The 16235-nt window shown below is 32.8% G+C and overlaps 1 protein-coding gene across 4 annotated transcripts in view; it reads left to right on the top strand.

Annotated features, from left to right (window-relative positions):
- Positions 1–16235, top strand: part of LOC130666536 (Bardet-Biedl syndrome 4 protein) — a 234879-nt gene that overhangs the window by 117832 nt on the left and 100812 nt on the right. For all 4 annotated transcript variants that reach the window (XM_057467646.1, XM_057467649.1, XM_057467647.1 and 1 more), the window contains one exon: positions 3375–3537. In XM_057467646.1, the coding sequence (XP_057323629.1) occupies positions 3375–3537 (163 nt within the window). The remainder of the gene's footprint in view (positions 1–3374; positions 3538–16235) is intronic.

Genomic DNA, 16235 nt, shown 5'->3' on the forward strand with positions numbered 1-16235 from the left:
TACTCATATACTAAACCGCTCGGTAGGAAACTATATATAACACGTATGTAAAAGAAACCAGTGCCCGAGTGCCTGTACATGCACATAAAAGAAACACATACACATGTTCTCTTGACTATCTGAAAAATAATATTATAAAGATATAATATGATTGCTAATTCAACATGCACATGTATATCCATATATATATGCACATGCTAGATGTAATTTCAACAGTTGTTATTGGGAAATTGTTACTATTGGCAAGGTAATAACATTTTATTAGTTGTATTTTAATAATTGAGATTATCAAAAACTCTAGAGAAAAGAGGCCTTTAAACGGTTATTATACCACAAATTGCATTTATCACTGGAGGGTCATTATTATTAATAATATAATAGTAATAATAATTCAACAAGTAAATTCTTTTTAAAAAAATAATGAATTAAATAAGAATAGTTTTGAATAATAACTTGATAAGAGATAAGTAAATTTATATACATCTATTGATACGTGCAAGTGTGCTCCATGTCGGCACTTCTCTTTGCAGAAGGGGAAAGGGGCAAGAGTCCCAAGTCAACGGGTAAGATTAATAAACATCAGTATTAGTTCTTTAATTTCTTATTTCTTTATTACCGCAGTCGCCTGATTCATAAGCTTAAACCTTCGGTTCTGACATCGCGCTTGTTTATTTTACAAAGCGACTCCCCTACCACCTCTGGTGATAAGCGGTACTCCTCAAGACGTCACCCTTCCATCCGTGACCCGGGGGTCAAGCTTCAATGACGCATGCCGTAGTACCAGAACGGATGAGGCTATTACATGACCAATCAAGTGCCCTCATTTCAATCACCAACGATTCTTTTTTTTCTCATTGGCTCCCGACCACGATCGGCGGTCGCCCTACCACTTAGAACTCTTTTCTTTTTTTTCTTCAAACCAGTAAGCACGATATTACTCCTCCGGACCCACAATTTCGTGTACTCTTGTAGGGGTCCAACAACTCTTTGTAACGTCGGGCTTACGTACAAACTATATTTTTGGTATTGGATATAGCTTTCGCGAGTTCACCCAGCTAAACTCAAAATTGAGACTCGTCTTTCTTAAAATATTTACCCGAACTGGCCTTACAAGATTAAACTAAACCTAGGTACTTAGCCTAATCTCAATATTCGGTGTAGAGGTTCTTGATGGTCGTGAACTGGCGTGGTTGATCCTCAGAAATCTCCTCCTTGGATCCGTGGTTGACCTGGTGCTGCTACTCTTATATTTAATTACAGGAGCGTGGACTGGGTTAGGCGAATTCACTCAATACTGGTTCAGTTTATTAGTTTGGATAGTTATTTATTTAACTAATAATTATCAAACTAGCCACACACAAACACACTGGTACAATACTGATAATCTCACAACTAACTGTGTGCGATATCAATGTTACTGTGACTAACTGCACAGGGCTTACTACTCAAATTATCCCAAATGATCGGATAATTTCACCGTACGAGTATAACACTAACTGGTTATTGTAATTATTAACTAAATGTAATAATTACACTGGTTAATTGGCCTGGTTAACTAATTGTAACCAACTATAACGTCCATTAACTCTGACTATAACACGGTGGCAGCAAAGCAAGTAAGACAAATAGCTACTGTGATTTATACTGCGAGTATTACTTGAAGCAAAAGCCGGAAGTACAAAAAGCTACTGCACGGTCACTTGCGGGTAGTACAAAAAGCATCGGGTACTGGTTGCACGTGCTTATATAGGCGGCAACGCTATATTGAGGCACGTGACAATCACTACCCGAGTTCAAACGGCGGCGTACGATCCCACATCGTAACATCTTCTACCACCTTTGGTACCGAGCGGTGCCTCCTAGATGACACCCCTTCATCTATCAACTTGGAAGTTAAACCAATATAACTTATGTCATCAAGGACAAATCTATATTTAATTGACCAAAGTGATCGTTTCCAGAACCTCCTTACGCCAAATTATACAATTTCTCACCCTTCAGAAGGATGTCGATTCCTTCAAGTCACTGTTATCCAAATTAGAAATATGAAAGGGACAACTCGAATTTTGAATAATTAAAAAAGATAAATTAAATATCAATTATATTTCTTTTTCTGTTTTCTTCTCCTTAAGTTAATCTCTATTTATCCTTGGCTACTGCACGTGCAGGAAATGAATCACTAGCAGAGAAGTGCTCAGAAGTCACCAGAGACCCAAAAAGAAAACTGGATGCTGATAAGACTTGCAGTTTCTTTTATTACAAGAGCAGGGGGGCAGTCACAGCGTATGACATGTCCCCTCGATTTTAGTCTATATAAACACGCGGTTTATTAGCTTCGCGTCTTCAGTCCTTTTTAAAATCTCAGTTGAGCTTAAACTTACGTTACGACACTTCGGTTTTAAGAAATTATTCTGCGAGTTTCTCATTCTCCAATTACTATTATTTCACAAAACCCAACCGGGGGTACTAATTAAATAGAATTTAAACGTGAGATTTCTACCTGGTCTATCATACGATTAGCAATAGTCAACGATCGTCCAACCAGCAACATCAACTCAATTGTACAACAGAAGCTGAATAAAAACTATATAATCAATTGTAAGTTCTCAAGCTTTTATTTATTATTTCTTTACATGTAATTTCTGATATTGATTACTATTCCATACTCATTACCGTAACGACGAGGTCTCCGTCGCCCGAGTAAAGGACTTAAGTGTCTTGACTCAAAATAAGAGACAGTGTTGCATGTTAGACGTAACAAAAGCATTACAAATTTTTCTTTCAGTTCTTTGACTTTTTTTTTCAGAAAGAGCTTTGCAAATAAAAAAAAATTCTTATTAAGGGAGATTATCATAAATATAGCCAAAGATATATGTATTTTTTTTAATAAAGTGACATCTAAACTTACAATTACCATTCTCAATACGAAAATTTATAGATGAATTAAGAAAAATATCGATAGCCCGAACTAGGAATCAAACCCAGACCATGTCGGTATCGCGCCGAGTTCTCTACCAGTTGAGCTATCCGGTCCTATACTATATTCCGTTCATTTTGATCTATAACTTATTGAGCCACACCGTCCATCGTACGGTAATACACCAATTTTTTAAAATAAAGTGAAACCTAAACTTACAAAATGCTTTAAGCAAAAATCGATAACTCTAGAATGGGTGGAGATGAAGAGCTAAAGACTTCTTTCCACATGCATGAAAATTCCAGGTTTATACCACTGTTACCAAATCCACTTTTAAATATTAACTCATGTTAATAATCAAAGAAGAGTTTCACCTGTTATCCATAAAAAGTCTTGTAATCCGATTTTAAGTAGTGTAAGCTTATAATTACAATAACTAGTTTATTTATCATTACAGGAGAATGTTACTTAGCATTGCATCATATTGAAAGTGCAGAAAGGAACTTAATAAAGTCTACTGAGTTGACAAGCCATGTAACTCCTCATGTAACTCTTGCCCGAATTTATATATTCAAAGATGAGCTGAGTAAAGCAATAGCAACTTATAAATCAGCATTAATGTATGTATATACGAATATCATTTTATAGTTGTAATCCGCTAGATTAATGTTGAGTTATATTAATGTTAAAAACTATCCTATGAGTATTTGTAATTTCCACATAGAAAATATTATATTTTAGCAGATATTGTGATTTAAAAAATCAAATAAAAATTTCGATTATTAGAAACAAAGTAAAATAACTTTGACTGGGAAAAAACCCTGTGTAACTATTTTTTATTAACAAAAAAAGCGTTTCACAGCATAATCACGTAAACAAATGGCATTAAAATCAAAACTATTTAGCGGATCAGTTCGTTAAACTCTTATTTTAAATTGGATGAATAATGGAAACCGGTTATTTGCAAAAATATAGTATTTTACAATTTATAAAAACAGAATTTCATTCTGAGTATTCAATTTTTTTTTTTGCAATACGATTTCTCTCCAACTTTAAGAAAATCGTAAAAATTGAACATTTTTTTTTTGCAATCAAATTTTACAAATTGTGCTATCGAGGCCTACCAATGCTTAAAAGCGGCGTTTTTTTATCTCCCACAGAAATCTATGTAAAGTAGGGTGGTCCTTATTTTGGACATTTTCGAATTTTTATGCTCCCAGAAGCTTATGTTGTTCGAAATAAATAAAAGAAAATATCCTCAAAGTTTCAGGTCTCTAGCTCAATTTTAACCCGTGCCGCACAGTGATGTAAGTTTCCCATTTAAATAACACGGGGTTTTTGGCATTGGACGATTAAGTTTTTATTCCGGCTAAAGTAATTGTTCGAAAAATTTGAAACTTTGTAGACTTTATCCTCATATTAGCAGCTAATCCTCAGAATTTTCACAGATTTTCAGCTACTATAATTTTGGGGGTACAGCATGATGAAAAAAAGAGAAAAAAAAATTTTTTTATTTTTATCTAAAATTTTTTTTAAATAACATATCAAATCACTCTGCATCCTTTTCAGAAGTTCTTCCTTTTTTTCATTCTCGCACCCAAGTGGGTGAACGGCATATCTTTGTTGCACTAATACAGTAATCAGGAGCATTTTTTTTCAATTACAACAGAAAAAATTCCCTTAAAGTTTAAGCTCTTAATTCTAACGAGAAGAGTTACCGCAAATTTCTTTTTGTGATTTTTTCAAGAAATATTTTTGTTTTTGTTATTTGACAATGTGTCTTTTTCAAAAATGTCTTCCTGGAGTAATTAAATATTGCTCCAGTTTTGTTTCTCGACTCTCCTTTTTCCAAAGGGTTTATTTTAGTCGGTCATCATTATATCTGTTCAAATAGCCGCTGGGCGGTTAGTTGAATAAATATAGAAGGAATACAAAATTATACACCATGGATTGATACAGGTGTTCCTGAGAGTTATCCCAGTTCACGAATTTAAATATGTATTTTATTCGTACTTACGGTTATAACAGTTGAACCAGGTCACAAAAGTTTATAAATGTTGTATTTTTGTTGATATGTTAATACTCTGTAGAGTTTATTGCAATTATAGAGAAAAAGTAAAATTATGATAGACAGGTGCTTCAAGTACGATATGAGGCGGTAGTAGCGATGCGCTTGGTCTGTGCTTGTGACGTCAGGTCAGGTGAAAAGCCGGGGGTCAGTCTATAGTCTGTCAATTATAATTTTTCTAATGATCTAATATACCAAATTATATTAAACGGTTCTCAATTTCTTTTCTATATAATTCACAGAATTTTATCTTTGAGAATTATAATTTTATGATTCAACGTTTATATATTTTTATTTGTTATAAACTTTAGTGAATGTTGCGTCAAGTACGTAAATTCGTGGTTTTTCAGAGATTGTGTGTTTTTTTTTGTAATTAGTTATCTAGTCTCTGATACATGATAACTTACGATTTGATTTTAAATAATCAAAGATGATTTATAGTTTATAGATCATTATGCGATCTGGACAGTTTTAGTGACTGTACTAGAACCAGAGTTCCATTTTACCAGGTTTGATAGCCAGAAGGGCTTATGCAATTATTTACATAAATTTAGAAATTAATATTATTTTATGTTGGGTGCCAGAAGGGCTTACGTTTTCAGATTCCTGGTAACTGTACGCATGCTATGATCATGTGCACAGGTTTTGGTATTTTTCCGACGAATCGGTTTTAATACTCCATTATTTATTTAAATAAATGATAATTAATTTAATGGTATTTTTATTTACGTGGTGAAGCCACAAGGTTAACAATAGATTTTATTAGTCACCTCGAAGAGGTTTTATAGCATAGCTATATAAACAATATTTATTTATACAATGTTTAAATGACATAGCAATTTTCAGGGTTATAGTCTGAAGCGGTGAAGCCGTAAACAGACAAGGTCAAACCATTTAATTAAGTAATGTCTCATGGATGATCAAAGTTATTTATAGAATTGTTAAATGACTTATGGAAAAAATAAGATTATTACCAAAGTGGAACAATCCAGTAGTTATTGAGTATTGGGTTTTTCAGGTTTTAAAAATAATATTTCGCGCGTGATACCGCGAGTCGGATCACGTGAGATATTGGAATGTGACGCCGAGAGTTCCAAGAACTGTATTTTTAAAAGCGTCTCATTTTTGAAATTTATTTTGAATGAGATCATACATTCTTTCCTAGAATTTTGAGATTATTTATAATTTTATCATAATTTAATTATTGCTCAGAAGGAGATGATTAAAAATTATAATGATTTTAATTTTTATTATTATTAAACGATTTTAATATTATAATTAAATGATTTTAATATTATAATTAAATGATTTTAATATTATAATTAAATAGAGAAAATAACTGTTAATACTAAATTTGTCAAATAAATTGTTTTCTTTTAGACAAAGTGGAATAATAAATTTAGGTAGTTGATAATGTTTTGTGATGCAAGTGATGCTTGCATAAAAGAGTAATTTATATAGGTAATAAATTATGTTTAACACTGGTTGGCCAGGTGATTTTACTAATTTAGAGTTTTTAACGTTTGTGGTTGAAATGAAGCTAGTGAATTTACATTTTAAATTTTAATAATTTACCTGTAGATTTAGCGATAATAATACACAATTTTATGTAGGATTTTTAATATAATCTTTTGGCCAGCGTGGCTATGAGTGAGGCGTGGTAATGATGATTTTACTTTTTAAGCAATTTTAGATTCTAAATTTTTATGATTTTAATAATTATTGTAGTTTTTTAGCCAATGTGGCCCCACGTGAAACATCACTGAAACAAAGTTGAAGCGTGGCCGAACGTGGGAATAGTAATTTAAATTGAATGAAGTTATTTTTCAGATTTTAAACTTTAATAATTTTAATGAAATACAGGTAATAAAAGTTTAGTAATTAAATGTAGTCTTTTTAGCCAACGTGGCCACACGTTGGGCGCCACTGAAACGAAGTTGAGGTCCACCCCTCTAGTAGGGATGAATCAACCGTCCGTTACCCATTTAAATTAAATGGGCCCGTGTCCCTTTTAGCTAGTAAGCTAATTATTTGGTAACTGATCCTGGTGTTACCCGGTTCGTAAGGACCAGACGACCGATTGGCTATAAATTTATATATGCAAAAGGCATATAAAGGATCGGGAGTCGTGGGGCATGATAGGTATAAGTAATATACGAGAAAGAAAGATAGTAGACTACAGGTGTTTGCAAAATAAGCCAAACTAGTGAGAAGCACAAGGAATTATAGTGGTATAATAATAGTGTTATTATACTTACCTGTGAGGTGTTGTTTCACTGGTGTTGTTGTATGAGAGCAATAAATAATTAAGACAATTATGAGCTCTGTATCACAATTGTCTGGTACGGCTACAAGCAGGTATTGTAGGTGATTATCGCGGCAGGTACGCGCTTCCACAAGCAGGTATTGTGGGATAATATCGTGGCAGGTACACGCTTCTACGAGCAGGTATCGTAGGAAAGGAGTGCAGCAGGTATGCACCTCTACAAGCAGGTATTGTAGGAGAATATCGCGGCAGGTACGCGCTTCCACAAGCAGGTATTGTGGGAAAAGGATGTAGCAGGTATACATCTTTACGGGGTTACCGTCTTCTATAGGCAGGTACTATAGGCTAGGATGAGGATACAGCAGGTATGCACCTCTACGGGGTTGCCGTCTTCTACAGGAAGGTATGTAGGCTAGGGAATGTAGGTAGTTCTACGAGAGAATAATCATTGTAGTTACTGATTATTATATTATTTAAAAGAATACTTAAATAATAATGAATACTTAGTCGTAATCAGGTAAAAAAAAGAGTTAAAGAATAAACTGTATTTATTATAAATTCATAGTGGTAGTAAAGTTGAGAAAAAGCTGAATAATAATCGGCGCGCAGGCCTTTTTATAGATTCACGTCGATGCTTATGCGTCGACGTGATGCGCATCCCTTCCATTAAAAATACAAATGGAGAGGGACTATTAAATAATAATAATAACTGAGTATAGTCCAGCGGGTAAACCAGGTAACACGTGGTAACTTCCCAGGGTAACTGCCTATTATCATGGTATGATAATGAGGATTTATAAACCTCGTTACAATATATATATATATATATATATATATATATATATATATATTGTAGTGATTGGTATCTTAAATTGATATAACTTATACACTACAATGATAACACACTTATATTAGAAATAATAACACCACAATTAACAGCAGTAAAAGAAAGCAAGAGCAATATATAGTTTATTGAGATACAATGTTTGCTGTTTAACTGTCAATATAAGACTGGCTGACTTTAATCGCGCATCTATAAAACAAAAGAAGAAGGCATTTGTTTTCTAGCTATTCAAATATTTAAAAGATCAGTTTTACATTCGTTACACAACCCCCTTCTCAATAAAATTATCGTCCCGATAAAATTTGTGTTGGAAGAATCGAACTTAATTGAAATTAAAACTATTTACAATCTTCGTTCGATTCCGCTATGGTCCCAACACACCCTATCTATCACCCTACAGGGGAAAAAACACCATAGCTCAAAAACAACCCTGTAGGCTAACGCAAAGATGATAAAAAAATAAAAAAAATAGTCTATAGATTAATTGAGCTAAGAATTGATAATAATAAAAAAATAAAATATTCTGCTAAGAAGTTGATTGATACGCGTGACTCTATTTTCCTACTCAGCGAATCAAATAAATAAAATTAAAAAATGTAACCCTCCTCTTGATTGAATGGATCTTCAATGGAAATGGGATCAGGTACGGGATGGGAACAGGAACTCCTTCCTCTCCTCCTTGAAGGACTAGGAATGGACTCCTTCTCTCCTTCCCCAATGAAATTGGAAATATTATCTGCACATAATAGAAAAAAAATAAAACGAGTATCTCCAACATTTTATTAAATTTCATATTTAAACATATTTCATCATTACATTCTATTATTTATCAGTTGTTCATTATAAACTTTTAGTGTGATCAATTCAATAATTTTCGATCTTAAATGCTCAATGTTCTACCGCTCGGTCCATTCAGCTCATAAGCCCATATGTTATCTCGAGCTAACACATCAATGATTACTGAATAATACACGTTGCAACGAATTTCAATTTCTCCCCCTAAAAGTTCCTCGGAAACTCTCCAGGGCATCCACCTATCTCTCAGAAGTCGTGCACTACTTAAGAGAAATGTTGACTATGCCAACTCCGGATGGATCCCAAAGTTCCAGTCAGGATACTGTTGACCAATGATAAGTCCTAAGAATTCAAACTTTTGATTTGAGCTGAGCTCACTTAAACCAAAAGAAATATCCAGTCTCTCATCAAAGGCCCAAGAATCCCGGGAACCCCTTACAACGACTAATCGTTCAGGGTCCTCAGACGGACTTCCCTCAAGCTAATAACCGAACTTAGAACATTCCAGTCTTTATAGAATCCCGGGAATCCCTCGAACGACGTTACCACCGAGATCGTTCAGAGCCCTCAGCCAGACTTCTTTCAGAATCTCGGGAACTCTTCAACAACGTCTACAGTGTGGTTATTCAGGGTCCACTGTCAGACTTCTCCTAAGGAATATACCAGTCTTTAGCAGTCGTTCAGACATCTTCAATTCTATCAGTTTGCAAGATATCCTAGACTTACTAATTGACTACAGAATCCCGGGAACCCTTAACAACGTCTACACTGAGATCGTTCAGGGTCCCAGCCGGACTTCTCTTTTATTTTTCTTATTGATCACAGTACGGTGCAAGACGGTTTACATGCACAATTTTATATTTTCCTTTGGGGATTTTTCTGATTCTATAAACTACGTTATTTAGCCTATTTTCAATTTCATAAGGACCTTCCCAATCGCACTGAAGTAAAAAAATTTTTTAATCATTTCCGTTAATATCGACTTTTCTTTTTTTCTTTTAAATTTAACTCATGATAGTAATCTCAGCAGTTTCACAAAATTTTCCTATTTATCCGTATAAAACTTATTCATTGACTTGATATAATACTTGAGGTATTATGTAGCCCAGATAAAAATTTTCAAAAATGACTATCTATACAAAATTTGTTGTCTTTTGTTCTTCAACACAAAATCATTAAATATACCTGGTTTATTAATTACGTCAATCGATTACAAAACAAAAGAGCGGTTAAATGTCACGATATATCTAGCTAATTTGTACTTTTTTTTTTTTTTAATTTTTTAATTTTATCTAACTATAATTATTATTAAATAATGCATTATTAAATGATACATCACCAAATTTATCCTTTCTCATTTGTAATTTGTCCACAAGTTCAATTTTAACTTCTTAATCAATTCTACAAAAATTTTTGCTGTCTTTACTTCTTCCTGTTTTAAAAAAATAAGATTATCCGTCGTTTAATGTTTCGATCACTTTTATTTTATATTTTTATCACACGTAATTACTCATACCCGCACTTTAACACAAATTAATAGAAATATTTTCACAACACTAATTCATTAATCCCGAACTTTTTTTTTTATTTATTTATTTATTATTTTTTTATATATATATAGTACATCACACAAATAAATTCTAATACGCATTTTGACACCGATTAAAAAAAATATTTTCATAAATTTTAATTAATTCATCACCGAATTTACTTATTTTACTACACGCACTTTAATATAATAACACATATTCACAAAACTTATTTAATTCATCACTAAATTTATTTAAATTCACACGCGCACTTTATCACAAATTTAAAAAAATATGTTTTCACTAAACTCGTTTAATTGATCACTGAATTCACGTCTTTTTTTTAATATCAAAAACACGATCGTTTCAAATCTTTGCCTTTCCCGTCGCGTCGCAATATTTTGACAGCTATTTTTATTTTATATTTGTAAATTCACACGAAGGTTACGCGCACTTCTGACACCAAATTGTAGTGATTGGTATCTTAAATTAATGTCACTTATACACTACAATGATAACACACTTATATTAGAAATAATAACACCACAATTAACAGCAGTAAAAGAAAGCAAGAGCAATATATAGTTTATTGAGATACAATGTTTGCTGTTTAACTGTCAATATAAGACTGACTGACTTTAATCGCGCATCTAAAAAACAAGAGAAGAAGGCATTTGTTTTTTAGCTATTCAAATATTTAAAAGATCAGTTTTACATTCGTTACAATATATATATATATATATATATATATATATATATATAGGTTTCATATCAATGAAGTCTGATCAGATTTAAACATACGTAGCCATATATAATTACATATAGGTTTATGTCAGTCATGTTTGATAAGATATAATTATATATAGGCCTATATCTAATTATATATGGGTTTGTATCAATCAAGTTTGATCAGATCTAATCATGTATAGACTTATATATGATCATATATGGGGTGATAACAGCCAGGTCTGATTATATCTAATTATATATAGACTCATATATGATCAGATCTGATCATATATAGACTTGTATATGATTATATATGGGGTCATAACAGCCAGGTATGATCAGATCTAACTATATATAGACTTTTATATAAATAGATCTGATCATATATAGACTTATGCATGAATATATATAACTTCATATATGATTATATATAATCATATATGATTAGACAAAATCTTTTTTCATCGTGGTATTATATAATTTTTTTTATCATACAACGTTTTTGATAATTTCAGTGTTCGGCAAAAAAAAATTTCATTATTAATTATTTAATTAAAAAAAAATAGTAACTAATGATGTAATTATTACTAATTTTTCAATAAATTGATAATAATTCCACACAAAAAAAATAAATGAATTTAATTGAAATTAATGTATAGATATATTATTGATTGAAAAAAAAATTTATAACTTATTGAAGATCGATTACTAATTACACAAAAAATTTATCTTTCAAATTATGATTCTACGAACTCATTCGAAGCTTAGAAATTAAAAAAAAAAGTTTTAAATTTCTAACAAACATTAGAAAAATGTACTGGCTAGTTATTAAATACCCAAAAAATTAACAATACATGCGAAGCATTATTGATTTTTTTTTTTATTAGAAAAATTTGTTCACTAATTATTAATTTTTCGCAAAAAAATAGAAAAAAATTTTCAACTAATTACTAATTTTTCTTAAAAAATTAGAATTCATTTTCATCTAATTACTAATTCTTATAAAAGAATTAGAATTTATTTTTATCTAATTACTAATTTTTCTAAAAAAATTAGAATTGATTTTCATCTAATTACTAATTCTTCTAAAAAAATTAGAATTTATTTTCGGCTAATTATTAAGTTTTATTTTATTTTATTTAATAAACAAACCCAACAGCCTAGGCCATTAACAGGGTTAATAGTACAGTAGTTAGTATACAAAGATAATTTTTGATTTATGACAAGATGACTTATAACTAGCATAGTGATTTCACATATAAATTCTAAAATACTAAGTGAATGCTCTAGCGATGAGTTAGCTATTGCAACTCATTCACAATAATAATAAAAAAGAAAGAAAGAAAAAAATAAAGTATAAAACAAAATAGCAATATAAAATAGCAATACTCCTTATAAAATAGCAATACTCCTTATTACCAATACACAATTGCACATAATCAACGCCACTTAATTACTAATTTGCCAAGTAATGCTGTTATATATCCATGAGGACAATCAAACGGATCAAGTGAAGCTTCTAATTGACAAAAACGATTCACTGTACCGGAGATGCGATAGATCGGCGCTGCCTGAGATAAGTTAAATTTAGCAATAGGTATATACATTGGTACTTGACTTCTTATACCTAAGACTGGTATCCTAAATTTAAACAATGATAGTAGTTGAGGACAATCCACTAAGTTATTGAACAGTTTAGTTGCAAAGGAGAATTCTGCACATATTCGTCTTTCTTCAAGAGTAAGATATTCGCACTCATTGCAGAGCGTTAGATTTGCTATTCCCCGAGCTGGATAATGTCCAGTTTTTTTCCAAATTAAAAATTTTAAAAATCTTCTTTGAACTCTCTCAATCTTCGTGGACTGTCCTGACTGAGTGGGAGACCATACCAGCGAAGCATACTCGAGTTTCGGTCTAACAAAGGTATTATACAATAGTCTAATGGCATAAAGATTATTAAAGTTTTTTGAAATTCGAGTAATGAACCCTAGGGTTTTCCATGCTTCAGATATAATTTTGTTGATGTGCATAGCAAAAGTAAGTTTACTGTCAAACGTTACTCCAAGTATTTTGGCTGAGGTACTTTCATTTAAAATTTTACCAGACATGTTATAGTTAAAAGTAATAGGATTTTTATTTCGAGTGATTGTTAAAATGATGCATTTATCAGCATTGAGTTTCAGCTTATTGTCTTCACACCATTGAACCAAGTATTCAATGTTACGTTGTAGAAATGCGCAATCATATACATTGCGTATTCTCATCTCAAGCTTAGAATCATCCGCAAATAAATCAAAGAAACAAGAAGTATGTTGTGCTAGATCATTGATAAAGACAAGAAACAAGAGAGGACCAAGGTTTGATCCTTGAGGTACTCCTGAGGTAGAAATATAGGGTTTAGATCGATGTCCCATATAGTATACAATATTTTTCCTGCTGACTAGGTATGAAGTTAATAAGCACATAAGGTGAGTAGTTAGTCCTAGTGCATGCAGTCTATCAAGTAATATTCCTATGTCTACTTTATCAAATGCTTTAGCAAAATCTGCACAAAATACATCAAGTTGTTCCCTAGCAGCAAGAGTCTCATTAGCAAGATGAGTGAAATATACTAAATTAGTTATTGTTGAGCGTTTGGGCATAAAGTCATGCTGAAGTGGAGAGACAATGGGCTGAAACTTACTAAAGACTAGTTCATAAATATACATCTCCAGTACTTTGGAGAACGAGCACAGTATTGCTATGGGTCTGGACAGTGTAACATCTGCCAAATTACCAGTCTTAGGCATGGGGCATATTTTTGCCTGTTTCCACACTTCAGGAAAAATTCCGTGTATTATTGAAGATTGCATAATAATTGTTAGTGGAATACTGAATGCCTCAGCACAGTCACGCACTATACAACAAGGAATATCATCAGTACCAGCAGACCATTTGTTCGACAATTTTTCACAAAATCTAATTATATCTAATCTATCTGGAATTCCAGAAGTACCAAAAAGGTCTGGTATATTGCTATTGAGCAAAGTAAAGTCAGACGGTACAAATACATTGCTAAAGAACTCTGCAAAACCATCATCTATTACTTGAGGGTCAGATTCGAGTTTATTGTTAACTTTAATTTCTCGTGGTGGTTTTGTATCATTTGCTAATGACTTTGTGTAATTCCAGAAGCAGTTAGGATTTGAGATTATGTTGGTCTTAGCTTTTGCAATATAATTAGTTCTAGCTTGCTTGATACGCACTTTAAGTGATTTTCTAAGATCCTTAAAGCGTTGTTCGTGATAGACAGATATATCACGCTTGGCCCGTTGACGATGATATTCCTTGTTCTTGAGGTCAAATATTATATCCGCTGTGAACCATTTTGGAAAAGCCGCAGATTGGAGTATATGAGCTTTAGGTATCACCTCATTGAATATTTGATCAAGCTTACTGTACATTAAAGAACATAGATAATTCGGATCAAGATTATTAGAAAGATCAGACCAATCAGCTTGGCAGAGTGCATTTATTAAACAAGACTTATTATACTTCCTAAAGTTATATTTATAACGAATAATATTCTCGTCATTACTCTTTTCCAGCTTCCTGGACATACTAACATCTATATAAAAAGCTGGATGATACGCATCAAGTCCCACCAAGGTCCAGTCTGATCTTTCTACATTACATTTTGTGTTCGACAACACCAAGTCTAAACAATTGCCTTGGTTATTAGTAATACAATTGTATTGTTCCAGTTTAAGTAAATCATTAAAGTCACTTACTAGTGCAGATCTCGCATCATATAATGTGCGAGCCTGATGCCTGATAAACTTACTAATGTTGAAACCACCAGCTATAATAACCTTACAACTAACATCACTCAAGAGCTCAGATAATAATTCTAAAAAATCACTTAGTATATTAATCACCACTTCAGGTGGAATATATACAACAATCAATATAAGTTGATCACAGTTTTCCACTAATCGAACTCCAACGACGTCTATATCTTCAAAGATGGATAATAACGAAGTATCAAAAATAGTAGTATTTAAGGTTTGACGAGCTGCAATTAGCACCCCTCCACCTCTTGACTTTTTCCGAGAGACACGCCTATCAGATCTATATACCAAGTACAGTGCAGGATCTAATAGTTCGTTAGAATAAATGTTAGGCGTGAGCCAGGTTTCTGTAAGTGCTAAGAAATCATCTGTCAATACAGAAGATTCAATGAAGACCTGATTGAGCTTCGTATTAAGACCACGTACATTTTGATAGTACATCGAATAGTTCGTTAGCAGGATACTTTCATAAAGAGTTATTGATCTTTGTTCATCTTGTTCAGAACCGAAGTTCGAGCATGCTGAACTATAAATTGACGCGTTCCCCTGGTCACTATCTTCAAGTTCTTCTCCCCCGCTGAAGTACGCCGCTTCATCTCCTCTTTCAAGGCCAAGTACTCCAGTCTCTGCGCCGGTGTTTGATCTCGAGCAATTATCAACTGCTGGATCGATACTGGTAGCTTCCTCTGGGTCTTGAATTTGATATATGCCTGCAGGATGATATCAACTGATTCAGAATCATTGAAAATAATTTTTACCGGACGTGGGGATGTACTGTTCAATAATAATTTACCCACACGCATACATTTAAATTTAATTTTTAGAGTAGCTATTGTTTTGCTCAATAATTTACAGAAACCGTTTTGTGATTCTCGCATGGAGATTACCATTTTCTGATTCCGAAGAATCATCCTCCGGGAGTTCATAAACCATGAGATTCGACCGCCTGCGTAGTCTATCCTCAAATTCCTTGAACACATCATGAGACGCCCCTGCCACTGACTGGGCCCCAGAAGCCGATGACACAATACTGTTAACCTTCTCTTTAAGCTTGACAATTTCACGGTGCTCACTAATTCCTCTGGTGGAGAAATCTTTCAAATATGTATCCAAATTATCCAGTCTGATTTCTACATTATCTAGCCGTCTTGCTAGTGGAGTTATTTCATCTCTAAATGTCTGCTGGATATCTTCAAGCGTGAACTAATGCGTTCCACCGGTATTCGTTGATTTACCGCGTCCCGGGCCACAGCATCT

The sequence above is a fragment of the Microplitis mediator genome, chromosome 4, assembly GCF_029852145.1.
Source record: "Microplitis mediator isolate UGA2020A chromosome 4, iyMicMedi2.1, whole genome shotgun sequence".
Classification (NCBI taxonomy): domain Eukaryota; kingdom Metazoa; phylum Arthropoda; class Insecta; order Hymenoptera; family Braconidae; genus Microplitis; species Microplitis mediator.